Raw genomic sequence first — 17,560 nt, 5'->3', positions numbered from 1 at the left:
ACCACACATACCTATTAGTGTAAGTTTAAAAGAAACTGAAATAAACTTCATAATTTTATGTATATTGATCGAGACAGTCTTGGAATTTCAATAATCGAAATACATTCATAACAGCCTTTGAGAATGGGAAATCTCACATTATTGCATATTGTCTTACAAAATGTTTAACACTGCACTTGATAAAGTCTTAAAATGCATCACCAAGGGATTCTTCCATAAACTTTTTGTAGATAGCCATAAACTTGGCAACAAATGCTTCTAGATGGAAAATAGGTTTGTTTCCAAGTCTCATTCTATGTTCATACATTGCAGCATGACTGGCCACTTGACACTTCATCGCCATATCACAGTTACGAACCAATTCTTTCAGCAGGCCTGCAAACACCATATCAGGAGGGACACCATGTATTATCAACTCATACAGCTTCTGTCTAACTTCCCCTAGTTTTTTTGGAGATTGCTCAGATAAAATCATAGAAGCAGTTTCTCTGATAAATTGTTGCCAATCTGGTTCTGGAACCTTTTGATCTGCAGTAAATGGGTATTGTTGGACTTTGCATGCTTCACACATAAGTAACGCACGTCGCAAATTGCGATCAGCACATTTGGCTATACGCATTGCCAACTCGGATGGCAGACTTAATCCTTCTTTCTTACAAACCAAATGTAGAACGGATGAAATCTCAGTTTCTGTAGGTGCTGGGACTCTTATTGTTAGACAACGTGACCGAATTGCTGGAATAACTCGTGATATCGAATTAGCAATGAGTATCAATCTACAAGTAGCTACATACTTCTCCATAGTTCGGCGTAACGCATGCTGTGCGTCTTTGGTGAGGTCATCAACTTCATTCAGAATAACAACCTTAAATTCCCGCTGGCCTGATGAATCAATTTGATGTGTCTGGGCTACATTCTTCACTAAATCCATGATAACAACACGATCGTGTATTCCTACATCAGTTGGGTTAACCTCAATGTGGTAATTACTACTTACAGTCATAATTTCAATTTTCTTGTTCGATGGGGTGGTAAAGTTCATCGTTTCTTGCCTTAGGCGTTCCACGCCTGAACCATACAATTCTCTCAGCAAGCACATAATACGTGTTTTCTTACCGGCACCAGAGGGACCGTATATCAGCAAATGTGGGAAATCACTTTGTTGCACTAAACTCTTTAGCCGGACTGCTTGATCTTTATGAAAATCTAGTTTCATAAGATCTCTAGGTCGGTGTTTATCCACCCACAGACTCATGTTTTAATATTTTGATGCAGAAAATCAACAACAAAACAACTGTTCACCAAAGTAGATTGAAATGTCATCAATGTCAAGCCAAAAAAATTGGCGCGAATTAACGTTTAGAAATAGCTCGCCCGTGGTGTGAAATTTCTGTTTCTCACAATACTTTCTCCGAGAACTTTTTATAGCTTTAGCTACACTGCTACGCTGAATCTATCCTCTATTTCTCAACCTATCCTCTGCATAAATAATTGGAGTTTTGCAGCAATAACTTTTTTATTGCCTTATTATAACTTTTTTAAACTGTGGTGTTCAAAAAAGAACGTTCAGAAACTGAACTGAAAGTGTTCCGATTTGATCATAATACGTTTTAAGTTAGATTAATAAAACCTAGATGGATAGTCTTCATACAAACGCTTCGTCAAGAGTGAGGCAAAAATCTTATGTCATTAGTGTCAATTTTGTTGGGGAGTGTAGACAGTGAAGGCGATTTTCCCGAAAGTAGGGAAATTTTTAATACGTTTTTAATTATTTTATAACTAACAAAAACAAAACGCATCATGTACTTATTTATTTATTGAATTCAAAGTACCTACCTAATTACAATAAGATAAATCGACTGAAAAGTCTCGATTTCATAAAAAAGGAAGTGTCTTTGTACGGCGAACAATTGGGAAATAAATTTTCTTATTACTGGTATCATTCCCGTATTTAATTTTTGAAAGCCAAATTCAAGCAAAATACGCGTCGAATCGTAGTACTTACTTATGAAATGTAACACTGGTCACTTTCTTTAGTTTTTCTGATGTATTTAGACACCCTTTCACAGCACAAACCGTCTTAATTAATTAAAAGTCGTCGGACGTGTTTACCAATTTTTCACTTTGACAGTTCATGTGACGTTTACGAGTAAGCCATTCTGGCTTACTAAAATCTGCCTCACCTTTCGTGCACTGACTATCTATCTAGGTTTTATTAATCTAAGCTTAGATTAATAAAACCTAGATGGATAGTCTTCATACAAACGCTTCGTCAAGAGTGAGGCAAAAATCTTATGTCATTAGTGTCAATTTTGTTGGGGAGTGTAGACAGTGAAGGCGATTTTCCCGAAAGTAGGGAAATTTTTAATACGTTTTTAATTATTTTATAACTAACAAAAACAAAACGCATCATGTACTTATTTATTTATTGAATTCAAAGTACCTACCTAATTACAATAAGATAAATCGACTGAAAAGTCTCGATTTCATAAAAAAGGAAGTGTCTTTGTACGGCGAACAATTGGGAAATAAATTTTCTTATTACTGGTATCATTCCCGTATTTAATTTTTGAAAGCCAAATTCAAGCAAAATACGCGTCGAATCGTAGTACTTACTTATGAAATGTAACACTGGTCACTTTCTTTAGTTTTTCTGATGTATTTAGACACCCTTTCACAGCACAAACCGTCTTAATTAATTAAAAGTCGTCGGACGTGTTTACCAATTTTTCACTTTGACAGTTCATGTGACGTTTACGAGTAAGCCATTCTGGCTTACTAAAATCTGCCTCACCTTTCGTGCACTGACTCTCTATCTAGGTTTTATTAATCTTAGGTTATAAGTATGTTCTTCGCCCAGTAAAAGTTGATCAGTTGAGGCGATCAACCTCATTCTATGTCCTGACTCCTGCGTCATGATGATCATTCTATGATCAACACACAAGTAAATATAAATAAAGTTAGAAAATGAGTTGAGGTGAACACATGTACACATATGAAATAGAAATAAAGAAAGAAAGAAAAATGTTTATTCAGTATCATCGACAATACATAGCTAACTTACAATGTGTTTGAATACAGAATACTATAATCACATTTTTATTTTGTGTAATGTGTACATGATGAGTAGCTGATTTCGGAACACCCACAGATATGGATTAGAGTAGATACAGCAAGTTGATCGTCAAAGCGTGCCATTCCGATATGTCCAAATGGACATACATGGTCGAGTGATGTTCAAGTAATCCGATTACAACAATCGGTTACGATGATTTTACGAGGACAGTAGTACGAACACGGTAGAAAGAAGAAATTATTTACGGATTGAGAATTGTAATTAAAAGCACTAGTAACAAATAATTAATTAGAATAAAGTAGCAGTAGAAGAAGTATAAAGTAGCATTGTTTTTAATACATATCCTGCGATGTACTCTTAAGAGTTAAAACCATGGTCCCTGTATGTGGTGCACTCATACCGATCCCAAGGAACCGTACTTACTCATAACAATAAGACACACACTGATGCATGTATTCATGCACTTGACAAATTTATGTCTTGAAACGCTGGTAGGGTAAAAAAAATAACGAGATTTGACGATTTGTAAGAATTAATTTATTTTAAAAAGGTAAATAAAGATGTTTTTGGTTTTGTATTTAACAAATTATCAGTTTTATCGGAATTAATTAATTTTCGAATCGAGTCACACGATATCATTCGATGACTTTGCAAATGCAGTACGATGATACGATTACTTTTACGTTGCGGCAATCACTAAAATTCGCTAAAATGACACTAATGACGTTTAAAAAGTGGCACGCTCGGCTTCATACAATTTTTGACACATGCTGCATCTATCCATATCTGTGGGAACACCATAGAGAAAAGTAATACATAGGGGAACACTACCATTGATCAAGGCACAGATATGGATTAGAGTAGATACAGCAAGTTGATCGTCAAAGCGTGCCATTCCGATATGTCCAAATGGACATAGAATACATGGTCAAGTGATGTTCATGTAATCCGATTACAACAATCGGTTACGATGATTTTACAAGGACAGTAGTACGAACACGGTAGAAAGAAGAAATTATTTACGGATTGAGAATTGTAATTAACAGCACATGTAACAAATAATTAATTAGAATAAAGTAGCAGTAGAAGAAGTATAAAGTAGCATTGTTTTTAATACATATCCTGCGATGTACTCTTAAGAGTTAAAACCATGGTCCATGTATGTGGTGCACTCATACCGAACCCAAGGAACCGTACTTACTCATAACATTAAGACACACACTGATCCATGTATTCATGCACTTGACAAATCTATGTCTTGAAACGCTGGTAGGGTAAAAAAAATAACGAGATTTGACGATTTGTAAGAATTAATTTATTTTAAAAAGGTAAATAAAGATGTTTTTGGTTTTGTATTTAACAAATTATCAGTTTTATCGGAATAAATTAATTGTCGAATCGAGTCACACGATATCTTTCGATGACTTTGCGAATGCAATACGATGATACGATTATTTTTACGTTGCGGCAATCACTAAAATTCGCCAAAATGACACTAATGACGTTTAAAAAGTGGCACGCTCGGCTTCATACAAATTTTTTCACATGCTGCATCTATGATGACCCACGCTGAACTGTCCCACCAAACTCAATGACAGGGGGGCGCTACCATCGTTCAATTATATGGTTTCCAACATGGCAAAAATCTGAACCAGCGATCCGGTATTGACGGTGGCGCCCCACTGTCAATGTCATCGACATGAAGCTAAAGATAAAAATGGAGGCCAGACTTAGAATACCTACTTGAANTAGCTTCATGGTCATCGACAGGACAGTCCAGAGCCCCGATTACGGTAACTTTTAACGTTTCCAATCCAGACGCGCTTCTGATTCTGCGATACGATTGGTCGTTCAACAGCGTACGTCAGCTGTTTTGACCAATCGTATCGCAGAATCGAGAAGCGTGTCTGGATTGTAGACGTTAAAAATTACCGTAATCGGGGCTCTGTATTTTGGAACTATATCCATATCTGTGGATCAAGGAATGTTGGATCGGCTGTGGACCTGTCATTACTGTCAATTGTGCACTGTAGAGATGGGCGATTGTTACTCCAACAATCGAATGGATTGAATAACTACTATAATTATAATATATTAAGAATCAAATAATAAAAATCGAATGAAACCACTAGTACATAAATTCACATTGCCAAACAAAATTGGTCTTTTTCGTTCTCAAAATAAAGTCGAGCAATCGAATAATTCAAACATTTAAACTCTGATTTTTAATTCGACGGAATTTTGACATTTCAGAAGTGTTGTTAACACTGAAACATTCCCACTAAGAATGGAGAGCATTTTCATAAATTAAAAAATAATCCTTTCTTGAATTTAAGGTTTCACTTGAAAAACTAAGGCTTAAAAATGTACCGATCATTTCAAAATGGTTATTTGAATTTTTATTATCATACTTTTGAAGTTACAAAAAAAATTGGGAAATTATTTTTCTATTACTGGTCTCCCTGGCCAATAATCCATGGGTTACAAACCTTTTTTATGAAAATCCTTTTGTTAATAAAATCTTAGCTTCATAAAATAATCAACTTAACAAGATGCCAATTTTATAATCCAAGTTGATTATGACGATAATGATGATTGATGATCAATACATATTTTCGTTTATGATAATATGTTGTTTTACTACGTTTAAAACACGTTTTTTTCTATTTAATCTCTAAAATGTACATAATAATTAGTGTTCATTGAATTCACAAAACAAAAAATAGTTCATTCTTGTAAATTGTACTTGATGAAATTTCATTTCATATTATTTATTAATAATTCAAAGCAAAAAAGGCTTATTACATCTGAATTGTCAAAAAATGACAGCTGTCAGAATTCCGTCGAATTAAAAATCGGACTTTGAATTTTTATTATCATACTTTTGAAGTTACAAAAAAAATTGGGAAATTATTTTTCTATTACTGGTCTCCCTGGCCAATAATCCATGGGTTACAAACCTTTTTTATGAAAATCCTTTTGTTAATAAAATCTTAGCTTCATAAAATAATCAACTTAACAAGATGCCAATTTTATAATCCAAGTTGATTATGACGATAATGATGATTGATGATCAATACATATTTTCGTTTATGATAATATGTTGTTTTACTACGTTTAAAACACGTTTTTTTCTATTTAATCTCTAAAATGTACATAATAATTAGTGTTCATTGAATTCACAAAACAAAAAATAGTTCATTCTTGTAAATTGTACTTGATGAAATTTCATTTCATATTATTTATTAATAATTCAAAGCAAAAAAGGCTTATTACATCTGAATTGTCAAAAAATGACAGCTGTCAGAATTCCGTCGAATTAAAAATCGGACTATAGTATAATTGCCTATCTCTAGTGCACTGTCATTACTGTCAAATTAGATGCTTTTTCTTTTTGCTTGCTTTGCTTGCAATTTTGCAAAATTCGATTTGCATTTTCAACATTTGGCATTCAACAGTATACACGCTGGATAATGTAAAAAGTAATTAATAATTGATTGATACTGTTGCTTGTGTGCAGTTACAACAAACGTAATATTGTTAAATCGACCGTGAGTCTGAGAGACAAAGTTTGTACCAAATTAATCAACATGAAGCTATTTTTTTTATTTAAAATCATTTTGTGGTTTTGCTCGATTCGTGCGGAAGAATACAATTTATCCGGTGATGCCGGCCAAGCGTACTCAATAGATATTCTTATGGGACACCCTAAACAAAAGGTATGGAAAAAACCTTGTAATATTATTTTCTCTCTTTGTTAATGTAAGTTTTGTATTATTATAGATAGAACACACTTTATTCTACACAAGACAAAAAGAGAATGAAATACACAAAAAAGCTGGCACAAATTATTTACTTATTACATTAACATTTTCATTACAGCTTCGAGTTATTGTTGATACTGGTAGTACAACGTTGGCTATAGCTTCTTACGCACGGCGTGAAAATGACGAATATTTTCATGTGGATAACTCCACAACATTGGACGACAGCGGCAAGGAGGTTTGTTATTTTTAACAGATTTAATTCAAACTTCTTATTCTTCAACTATACCATCTTCCAACAAGATCTGAGACAGCTGTAACTTTGATAGGAACGAACAAGTTAGATAACAGTTACTAACATGTTATTTAATATTAAATCACAGTAGGTATTTGCTTAACTGATAAGATAGCTGTTGTTTGTAGTTTTGAAGCTAGGAAGTTGTAATTTGATAAAAGTTTGGTATCTTTTTGTTTTATTTATTACTAGAAACATTTACCTACCACCACCTTTAAATTTTTACAGGTTCAGGCGAAGTATTCACAAGGCAATTGGATAGGACATTATGTGACAGATTTTGTTGAAATACCATCATTGAAGAATATTCGAGAAGTAAGATCAGATTTTGCAATTATAACAAAGAGTCACAAGTTCTTCGTGAATGGATCAGGTTGGCAGGTATGGTTTATTCTTGCTCTGAAATATTCTTATCATTTTACTTTTTCTGATCATTTTAGTTCATAAATACCTACTGGTAGTAATTTCAGAGAAGTCCTTAATTCATCTGATAATAGAAATACACAAGGATGTATAAAATGTGGTTATTATCTAACTTATGTAAATTCATAATAATGCAAATTTAAATTACTAAAATGTGAGATTTGCTCTTTGTTCTGCAAAACAATTGTGTTATCTCTGGTACTTTCAGAGTCTGAAGTACCTAAGCTAAGTGAAGCAAAGCAAAGAGAAGCGATTGTCTGAAGTTCCCTCCACTAAAATGAAGTTAATAAGATTTATCTAAGTTCTGTAAATGTGTTCTCAATGCTTTCTGTAATAAGGTAGTTTATGTATTAACAATTTATTTTATGTTTTCAGGGTCTTCTCGGCTTGGCATACGAACCAGTAGGGGCGTGGGGAGAGCATGTTATAGTTGGATCTTGGTTGGACTCCCTTGAATGTGATTTGGGCAAAAGTGTCAGCTTTGAATTGAAATTGTGCGGAGTTCAAAGCACAACTAATGCTACTCACTATGGAAAGTTTTCTATGATAGGTTTGTACATAATTTGTGAATAGATATAAGTGGTTGCATGTATTGTGCCATTTAGAATCACATATACTGTAAAATACTGTGTTAAAGATATTTCAATAGCACACCACAATAAAACATTCCTGTAATCCTGTCATCATCACCATCATTTCAGCTACAGGACGTCCACTGCTGAACATAGGCCTCAATGACTTCCACATCGCGCGGTTGGTAGCGGTCTGCATCCAGCGCCTTCCTGCTACCTTTATCAGGCCTGTACGCTTGTACCTGTACTCTATCTATTGAAATCTTTTATCATTGATACCATATTTTAATGGGACGTGGTACGTGGGACGTCCACCCACAAGGTGGACCAACGACATCATAAAGGTAGCAGGACAGAACTGGATGCAGGCCGCTACCAACCGGGTAACATGGAAAGCATTGGGGGAGGCCTATGTTCAGCAGTGGACATCCTATGGCTGAGATGATGATGATGATGATGACCATATTTTAATGCTAAAATTGATTTTAAATTTCAGTTGATGAGAATATACCAAATAACACATCTCCGTTTCGAACACCAATTCTCCACAAGCGATGGTATGAAGTTGGCGTTCTTGCAATCGGCATCAGGCATCCAAATGAGACTTTGAATAATTCAATCACACCTGACACATTTGTTTCCGATAACCCTAATGAAGAAATGTGCCAGAAACTCAATCAGCAGAAAAGTATTGTTGACAGTGGTACTACTGATATTAGATTACCAGATGAAGTATACAGAGAGGTAAGATTAATTACTATAGTAATTTGTTAACACAGTAAAAATTAAGTCACCATCTGTGTAGATTTCTCACTGTACGAGCCAGCTCTGTACTTCTAGGAATCTACCATCATTGAAGATTCCGCGGAGTGGGCCTGGTGACCTGTAATACAGAATTTCTTAAAATCTATCTACAATAGGCACCAGCTCTCACAATGCTGATCTATTGTTAAATAGATATATTATCCGAAATGTTTTTCCTAAATTACTGATCTGTTGTGAGAGAAATAAAAAATAAATAAATTAAAGCTGTATCAACAAGATCCTAGCCTGCCTAACCATGTGGGGAGTATATGCTTAAGTCCACTTGCCACTCAACTAATTGTGTATGTTATAAAGATGTTATGCATGTATGAATGAATTTTTTTTCCTATTTTTTAGTTGGTGCACAAATTAAGGCAAGAGTCCCAGGCACTGAACATGCTAATATTAGATGAATTTTGGTATCATGGTGAGGTAAGTTACTTTTTGATTGTTAAAATTTGTAAGGTATTGGAAATCTATAACTAATATTATAAAGAGGGAAAGTTTGTGTGTTTGTATATTTGTTAAATTGTAAGGGGTAATCTCAGGATCTACTGAACCGATTTTAAAATTCTTTCATCAAAATAGAAAGCCACATTATCGATGAGTGTCATCTACACTAATATTATAAAGAGGAAAACTTTGTTTGTTTGGTTGTAATGAATAGGCTCAAAAACTACTAGACCGTTTTTAAAAATTCTTTCACCATTTGAAAGCATCCACGAGTAACATAAGCTAAATTTTATTTTGGAAAAAAATAAGCGGGTCCACTATCTACACTAATATTATAAAGAGGAAAACTTTGTTTGTTTGGTTGTAGTAATGAATAGGCTCAAAAACTACTGGACCGTTTTTAAAAATTCTTTCACCATTCGAAAGCTACATTATCCACGAGTAACATAGGCTAAATTTTATTTTGGAAAAAACATAGGGTCCAGGGGTCTACGCGCGCGAAGCCGCGGGCGGTAAGCTAATCCCAACTAATATTATAAATGCGAAAGTAACTCTGTCTGTCTGTCTGTCTGTCTGTCTGTCTGTCTGTCTGTCTGTCTGTTACGCTTTCCCGCTTAAACCTCACAACCGATTTTGATGAAATTTGGCATAGAGATAGTTTGAGTCCCGGGAAAGAACATAGGATAGTTTTTATCCCGGTTTTTGAAACAGGGACGCGCGCGATAAAGTTTTTCTGTGACAGACAAAATTCCACGCGGGCGAAGCCGCGGGCGGAAAGCTAGTAGGCTATAAAATGTAGTCCACGCGGCCGAAGCCACGGGCGCAATCAATGTGTTCAATCTGTTTAGACTTGAACCCATTGTTTTCGGTACTTTAATGCAAGACTATATTTTTAGGCAGCTTGCTGGCCCGAGCCTCAAGAGTGGTTAGCGCTGCCGTGGCTTCAAATTGCCCTACTGAGCGATGTCGCTGACAACCAATACTTCACTTTGGAGATACCGCCTCAGGTAATACTAATTTCCACTATAATATACTGTGGGTAAATGGATATTATTATCCATTAGGTAAAAACTGACACTCATGCTAAACACGCATTTAATAAGAAATCGCCATTTGACGGCGACGTTACACCTATGGCACGCGTGCCATTGATGGCACTATAATAATAAATAATGTGTTTTGAAATAAGGGCTATCGTATTTGCCCTCATCATTTAGTGCCACTGTAGAGTAAGGTCCTGTCACTTGCCAGTGGCGCCACTTGTACAGTCACGGAATGAAAAGGTTCGTCAGTTTTCAAATTGATTCCTTCAACGAATCGTTATTATTACCTTTTGAAACTATGTTACAGAATAATCTCGAGTTAGAGAAAATAATCTTTAACTGTTCGTCAGTAAAGTTCAAAATTATTCAGATCAAAGTTGTTTGACGATTTATCTTGTCAAGATTATTATGATTGATAATTAGTTTATTATTTATTAACCTTCTTGTTGGTTCAACCTGCCATTATTATTTCTATTAAATAAAAAAAAACTACATTTTGTAACATTGCATGGGATAGAAAATTAAACAAGCAAAACCTTATTCGTTAGCAAACGTCATATTTATTTAAATGTTAGCAGCACTGTTTCTTGCACTGTTATGTTGGCAGGTTGACTCTTACAGTACCTAGTGCAAGCGAAAACCGACACTAAGGTGACGAACCTTTTCATTCCGCGACTGTACAATAACCCCTTGATAGCATTAGGTGTTATTTTGATGGTCTATGACTACATCAAACATGATTATAGAAAAGTGCAACATTGATTCATAAAGTTTCGCCATCCCTGCTGTAAAACAACATTGCCAAATTATTAGAAAAATATTGAGTGTCAGGTGTGGCACACGGCTTATTTTATACAGCTTTATTGAGAATAATATGTAAGGCGCAAATCAGCGATACCAGTCTTCTGTCCAATTTCAAACTGTTCAAATTATCTGGTCAATTCAATGTGAGCTTGTAAGTATTTTTATCAAATTATTTTGCTGACTTTGTTTGAGCGTTTTCGTCCAATATCAGTTTCTGATATAAACTTAAGCGTTTTGGAAACAGAAGTTGCGTCAATTTTAACAAAAGATGGGAATAATCATCATCATTTCAGCCACAGGACGTCCACTGCAGAACATAGGCCTCCCCAAATAATTTCCATATCGCCCAGTTGATAGCGGCCTGCATTCAGCGCCTTCCTGCTACCTTTATGAGGTCGTCGGTTCACCTAGTGTAGGGCCTGTCCACGCTACGTCTTTCGGCCAGTAGCCTTATTCACGTAACAAAACTTCAACGACAACAAATCGCCGAGTTGCGATCCTATCGAGTAATCGTTCTATCGAAATGATCCTTGTGAATACGGATTCAGAACAGTTTTTCAATGGGACGACTTCTGAACGTCAGCGAGATCTTGACTGTCAAAATACGTAAATTAGGTCACAGTAAATAATAAAAATTCAAACCATGTTAGTTCGTACGTTCGTTTCAGCCAAATGACGTCCACTGCTGGACAAAGGCCTCCCCCAAGGTTTTCCATAATGAGCGGTCCTGCGCTGCCAGTGGTAGTGGGCGGGGCACATAGCTCGTAGAGACGATGGCCGTTGGGGCAGGAAAGTTCTCGAGTGGCGACCACTTGCTGGAAGACGTAGCGTGGGCAGGCCTCCTTCTAGGTGGACCGACGATCTGGTAAAGGTCGCGGGAAGAGCCAAATCATGTACAGTAAATAATAAAATAACCTTGTCGTTTCCAGAATTATATGCGAGTGGTGACCGCTCGCAATAGTAGCGGGGACGGTGGCTCGGTGTCTCAGTTCTGCTACAAGTTGGGGCTGGAGGCGGGCGGCGTGGATACAGTGCTCGGATATACTGCTATGGAGGGTTTGAAGGTGAATTTATTTCTTTAGTATATTCTTCTTGTTATTCATACAGGGTGTGGTAGTGAAACACAGTGTGAGTACATGAAAGTAGTTACAAGAAAAATATAAATAAATATGTAACTATTACTTTATTAGTAAAAAACGTTGTTCAAACGTGTCCTAAAATTTTCGAGACGCGCTTGTTACCGTCTGCATCACCCCCCCGCGTACCCCGCCACGCCGCCTCAAGAGAGCGGGGGAATGACCGATAGCTCGAATTTTTCCATGAAAATGTAAGGTTTTTTTTTTGAATCAGTATCGTGTATACTAAAGCCTGGTCCGTGAGCACGTAGAATTTTGTCCAATGACCCCAAGCTACCCATCCTTATCGCTCGCGCATAATTATGTTGCTGTCGCGCTCGCACACTCACTGCGGGCGCCCGTCGCACAGTCGCGACAGCAATATAATTACGCGCGAGCGATAAGGATGGGTAGCTTGGGGTCATTGGACAAAATTCTACGTGCTCACGGACCAGGCTTTACTACCCCTGAGATGGGCATTGTCTTACAAAATCACACCCTGTAGACCTCTGTGGTACAGTGCTAAGATAGTTGGCTTTAGAATTGGAGCTTGCAGGTTCTGGGTTCGTTTCTCACATAGTGTAAGGTTAGGACACTGGGCTTTAATCAACCTGATTGCTGCGATCCTGTGTTTCGAAGGTCACATTAAGCGTCCGCCCGATTGGCGTAATCGGTTATGGTATTCATAAATTGGACACGAACACAAAAGAAGTCCTAACTTCTTCGGATCTCAAAAATGACTTGTACAAAAATACGTCTTTTTTGTTAATGAAATTCATTGCTTAAATATCCCGAATCCAATTCAGTTCAGCACTTATTACATGAGATAAGTGCTATTTTGCAACAAAAATAGTATATGATGTACTGAAGCTTAATTTTTTTTTACAGGTACTTTTCAACAGATCAGGAGGTTGGATTGGCTTCGAGACATCCTCCTGTGGGCCCAACGCTCGCGTATCAGGCCCGTACACCGTTCCATACTCCTTCATCGATTCCTGCAAGCTCACCAGATCGGATTCTGAGACAGCAGTCTCCATAAAGGCTGCACAATGGGCCCTATGTGTCATATCTATTGTAGCCGGGTTTGTACTGATATATCTTTTGGCACCAGCTGTCAGGATGTGCATATTGAGAAGGAGACAAAGCTCGGCGCATTCTGTATCGCAAGACGCGTTGGTTGATCAGGAATTGAGTTAAAATGGCTGCTGTTATGGGCAGAAACTTTTGAAAAACTGATCTTTACGCTGTCTCTCTTACTCATGCACGGTTATTGTGTGAGTGAGAGAGGCAGTGATTCAGCGTAAAGTCTCTGAAGCAAGTAATTGCAAAATTGAGAGAAGAACAACCGATAAAACATTAAAAATGAATGAATATTTGACTCTCTCGCACTTGCACGCTCCTTGGATGAGTGAGAGGGACAAATTATTTTTGAGAAAGTGTGACTTCAAGATATCGTAGTCAAGAACAGATGACAACCCATCAGACCTTTGTTGTTGTAGCAAAATCGAATCTTTTACAATTAGATAAAATACAAAATTCTTTAGTTTGATGTGTCGTCTTCTGCCGGGCTAGGATGCTCGCCGTGATAAAATCTTATCGATTTAGACGACAAATGTATGGGCTTATCGCGTAAAAAGGGATAAAATGGCGCGGTCAAGCTCATCGCAGCGCGCATCCTAGGCTTACCTACTTATCAAGTAAAGAGGAAAATGTAATGTGATTTATGTTTAGGTAATAACAAGTTTAACTTGTTATCGGTTTGCCAATTGACATTATCTCTTGAAATATAGAAACAGACAAGTCTCAAGCAGTAGTAGTATGTGCTGCATAAATAAATAGTCGTGTACGAATACTAATATAACATTTCACTAGTACGCTAATGTGTTTTAAATTAGTCAGTGTAACATAAATTACGTAGTTAAATTACACTAACATTTTGTGTTGTGGCTGGAACCATCAAAAAGTTCTATAAGAGTGATATTTTATCATAAGTCTGAATGTATAGTTAAGTTTTAATTTATCTCAATTAACTTATGAAAATTTGTGGTAATTATGAATGTGTGATACTTATAGTGATAAGTTAGTTATCAAGAATTTTGAATTTCATAAATTCAGTGACTTTATTTTCCAACTATAGAAATAAAATACAAAAACATTTTTTCCAAGTTATTGTGTCATTTAAAAATCATAGTCTAGTCTAGTCAAATAAGGAAAACAATTTTAAAAATTGCTTTGTTTAGTGACTCGTGTACCGGACTACAAAACCGTATATTAAGTTACTCGTTAACAATCCAATATCTTATGGCATAAATTGGTATTCTTTGCAAATTATTTTTACAATAATTGTATTGAACACTGAAGGATAACACTTGATTTTACGCTTCTGTTTAGTATTAGTTTTAAAGACTGTAGTTAGTTATCCAATTTTGTGCTGTTTTAGCGTAAGTTCTTAGATATGTAATACATGTTTTCATAGCTTCCGATGCTTGTAGTATAATTTATATGGAATTAGTTTGCTCAATTGTCCATAAATGCGAGTGGATTTGCTCCAAAATGTGCTTGCGTGTGATTTCTTTTTAGTATCAAGTGATACTTTGTCACACTTTGAAGTGACTAGTTTAGTAGTGACTCGATCCGGTGATCCTGTGGTCAGTAGCTTTACCGTGAGTTACATTAAACGTCATTGCTAACGAGTGCGTCAAAAAATCTATAAAGATTTTAGTTCTTGGAAGTTACTGCTAGGGGCGCTGTACAATTTGTCGTACATTTCCTGTATTTTTTTACGCAGTCACTAGCTATTAGCACACCTAATGTAAATAGTAAGAACACTGTCCTCAAATCAGAAACATATGAAAATCGCTTTCTTTGCTACTCCTTTGTTTGGTGTTTTCGATTCTTCGAAAAAACGTGACTGAGCCATGTCTATTTCAGACGCTTATGGTAGCTCAGAAAGTTAGACAACAGTGATGTGACGTGACTCCAGATTGTATCTCACATTAGAGAAGAAAAAATTTTATTTATGAAGAGTTTTTCTTATTCTTTTGTTTCTGATTGATGAAGGCCAGTTATTTATAGGACCTACATCAATCCGATAGTAACTACGCTTGCAGTTGATTGACCAATCATTTGCGCAAAAAGTGGATTTAAATTCAATATGCATTGCAATTTTTTCAATAAAATTACATGGTGCAGTGTCCAACTACTACTAATTATATCATTTAAGTATTCTTGACGTTATTTATTACGGTTGTACCTACTTGTAGTATTATTATATTATTTGCTTTAACACATAGCTAATAAGTAGGTGTCCATTATTATATAATTTAGTCATGTGTTCTATGTTTTTCCCAGTCATTTTAATTAAATGTTTGCATGTAAAATTATAAAATGAACAGGTTTTAAGTAAATTAGTTAATTAGTATTAAGTAACCATTTATATGTATATTGCACGCCATCTGCTTGGCAAATTGTAGCTGAACAATTTTACGTTTAAATTTAAGATCCATCAATGTATGATATGTACCTACAATTGCAATAAACTAATTTGATTTGATTTGATTTGATTTGATTTGAAGTTGTTATTTTAATTAGGGTGCCACGTAACGATTCAATTATGGACTACTTATTAATTTAATTTGTTAAGTTAACCGTCAGATTCAAAAGCCCTTACTCTTCGGGTAAATAAAAGTATTAGGTATTTGATCTCTAATATCGCAAGGTTATCACTAGTATAATAATTTGTGTTAAAAAAAGAGTACTTAACCAGTTTAAAAAAATGGTCTTGCAGAGGTGACCCTCTAGTGTTTATTTATGCACAGCAAATAATGTAAAATAACAATAATTTGTGTTTTTATCGTTTTTGATAGCAATAATGTATTAGCATCATTTCTAAATATTTTTTCTTCTAAATGTTCTGAAAGTCATTTTAGTATTTTGTGAATGCCGTCTTGATAGAAAAATCGTTTCTGTAAAAATAAATGTACCTAATTATGTACCTATTGTAAATCGAACAAAAATGTATAGGAGTTGAGGATGAGTTAAATTGTAAATGTAAATTTTATTGACCAATAAAGGCAAAAGGGTTGAATGCTAATATTTTATCAAAATTCTATTTACTTAATAAATTGAAATTTGACAAATGAATTGTTTTATTACCATTAAAAATAAGTATATTACCACACTAGGAATAAACCGACGAACTTGACATAGCTGTAAAGTTATGCCAATAATTTGGTCGGTTTGATTTGCGTGGTCTCAAAATTTTCCGATTCAGAAGTTCGTTCGCGAAATGTCAGGCTCTGGTAAGGGCGTTAAACCCCTCCTTTCGGAGGTTCTGTGTTCGATTCCCAGTTTACACGTAGTGTAATTTGGAAGTGTAAAAATAAAGTAGGTAGTTACATAATATTACCTATTTACCTATAGAGTTGGTTAGACCACGTAGTTGCTAATTTAGGCTACTAAGTTATCACCATAATATTTTGCTAAGAAGCCATTTCCCTATCCTTGCTCTTGCTCAAGTTATTAAATGTTGCTCCAAGTTTAATAATTTAAATTAACTCTATCGCGGGTTATGCATAGCCATAAGTGCGTGTATATTTTAATTTCCTCGGAGGAGGAGCTTCGATTTCCTTCGACCTAATAACTCGTCGTCGTTGGAAATTACGAGTGGAACGATTTCCGAATATGAATCTAATCGGAAAATTAATTTCACTCGATTCATTTTATGATGTTGCGATGAAATTTCTGGTGTGTAGGTAATTAAGTGGGTATGGTGATAAATTCAAATAAATGATGTGGGATGGAAGAACAACTTTAAAACTGTTAAATAAAAAAAAATACTGAAGCTGAGTTGCACCATCTTACTTACTTAGGTACTTTAACTCAAACGTAAAGACAATTCTTTTCAAACTCCATACGAAACGCCGGTTATAGCTATAGTTACGGTTAATTAAAATAAGGCGTTGCAACTCAGCTTTGAAAAAATCTATTGCTTCAGGTGAAAATAAAACCAGGATTTTTGGAATTTTGAAAATTCGATATGTTTACGTACCCAAGGTAGGCAAGCCAGGCACGGATCTAGGAAAACAAAAGTAGCTGCGGCAAGCGGACGGTTTGAGTTTAATTCTCACCTGAGGCAAATAAATAATTTTTCCAAGTTATTTTTTTAATGATGTGCTCTTTTTAAAAAAGCGAAAATCTTAAAACTTAATT

At 35.5% G+C, this 17,560-nt stretch overlaps 2 protein-coding genes across 2 annotated transcripts; one reads left to right on the top strand and one right to left on the bottom strand.

Annotated features, from left to right (window-relative positions):
* Positions 1 to 41: 41 nt before the first annotated feature.
* Positions 42 to 1,335, bottom strand: RfC38 (replication factor C subunit RfC38). Its single transcript, XM_028322021.1, has one exon. It carries the CDS (start codon positions 1,253 to 1,255, stop codon positions 188 to 190), a length of 1,068 nt encoding a protein of 355 aa, XP_028177822.1. The 5' UTR covers positions 1,256 to 1,335; the 3' UTR covers positions 42 to 187.
* Positions 1,336 to 6,455: 5,120 nt separating this feature from the next.
* LOC114365439 (beta-secretase 1) lies at positions 6,456 to 15,717 on the top strand. Its single transcript, XM_028322017.1, has 9 exons — positions 6,456 to 6,795; positions 6,959 to 7,078; positions 7,364 to 7,516; positions 7,934 to 8,108; positions 8,627 to 8,874; positions 9,292 to 9,366; positions 10,284 to 10,394; positions 12,164 to 12,298; positions 13,238 to 15,717. The coding sequence occupies exons 1-9, from the start codon at positions 6,667 to 6,669 to the stop codon at positions 13,544 to 13,546; spliced, it is 1,455 nt and encodes a 484-aa protein (XP_028177818.1). The 5' UTR covers positions 6,456 to 6,666; the 3' UTR covers positions 13,547 to 15,717.
* The last annotated feature ends 1,843 nt before the right edge of the window (positions 15,718 to 17,560 follow it).

The sequence above is a fragment of the Ostrinia furnacalis genome, unplaced genomic scaffold (assembly GCF_004193835.3).
Source record: "Ostrinia furnacalis isolate ACB-3 unplaced genomic scaffold, ASM419383v2 OfSCF7590, whole genome shotgun sequence".
Lineage (NCBI taxonomy): Eukaryota > Metazoa > Arthropoda > Insecta > Lepidoptera > Crambidae > Ostrinia > Ostrinia furnacalis.
The sequence above is the reverse complement of the archived record's forward strand: the minus strand, read 5'-3'. Positions and strand labels throughout refer to the sequence as shown.

Coding starts and splice junctions, on each gene's coding strand:
- RfC38 (XM_028322021.1), bottom strand. CDS start 1,255: ATGAGTCTGTGGGTGGATAAACACCGACCTAGAGATCTTATGAAACTA.
- LOC114365439 (XM_028322017.1), top strand. CDS start 6,667: ATGAAGCTATTTTTTTTATTTAAAATCATTTTGTGGTTTTGCTCGATT. Junction 7,517..7,933: donor TGAATGGATCAGGTTGGCAG/GTATGGTTTATT, acceptor TTATGTTTTCAG/GGTCTTCTCGGCTTGGCATA. Junction 10,395..12,163: donor CTTTGGAGATACCGCCTCAG/GTAATACTAATT, acceptor TGTCGTTTCCAG/AATTATATGCGAGTGGTGAC.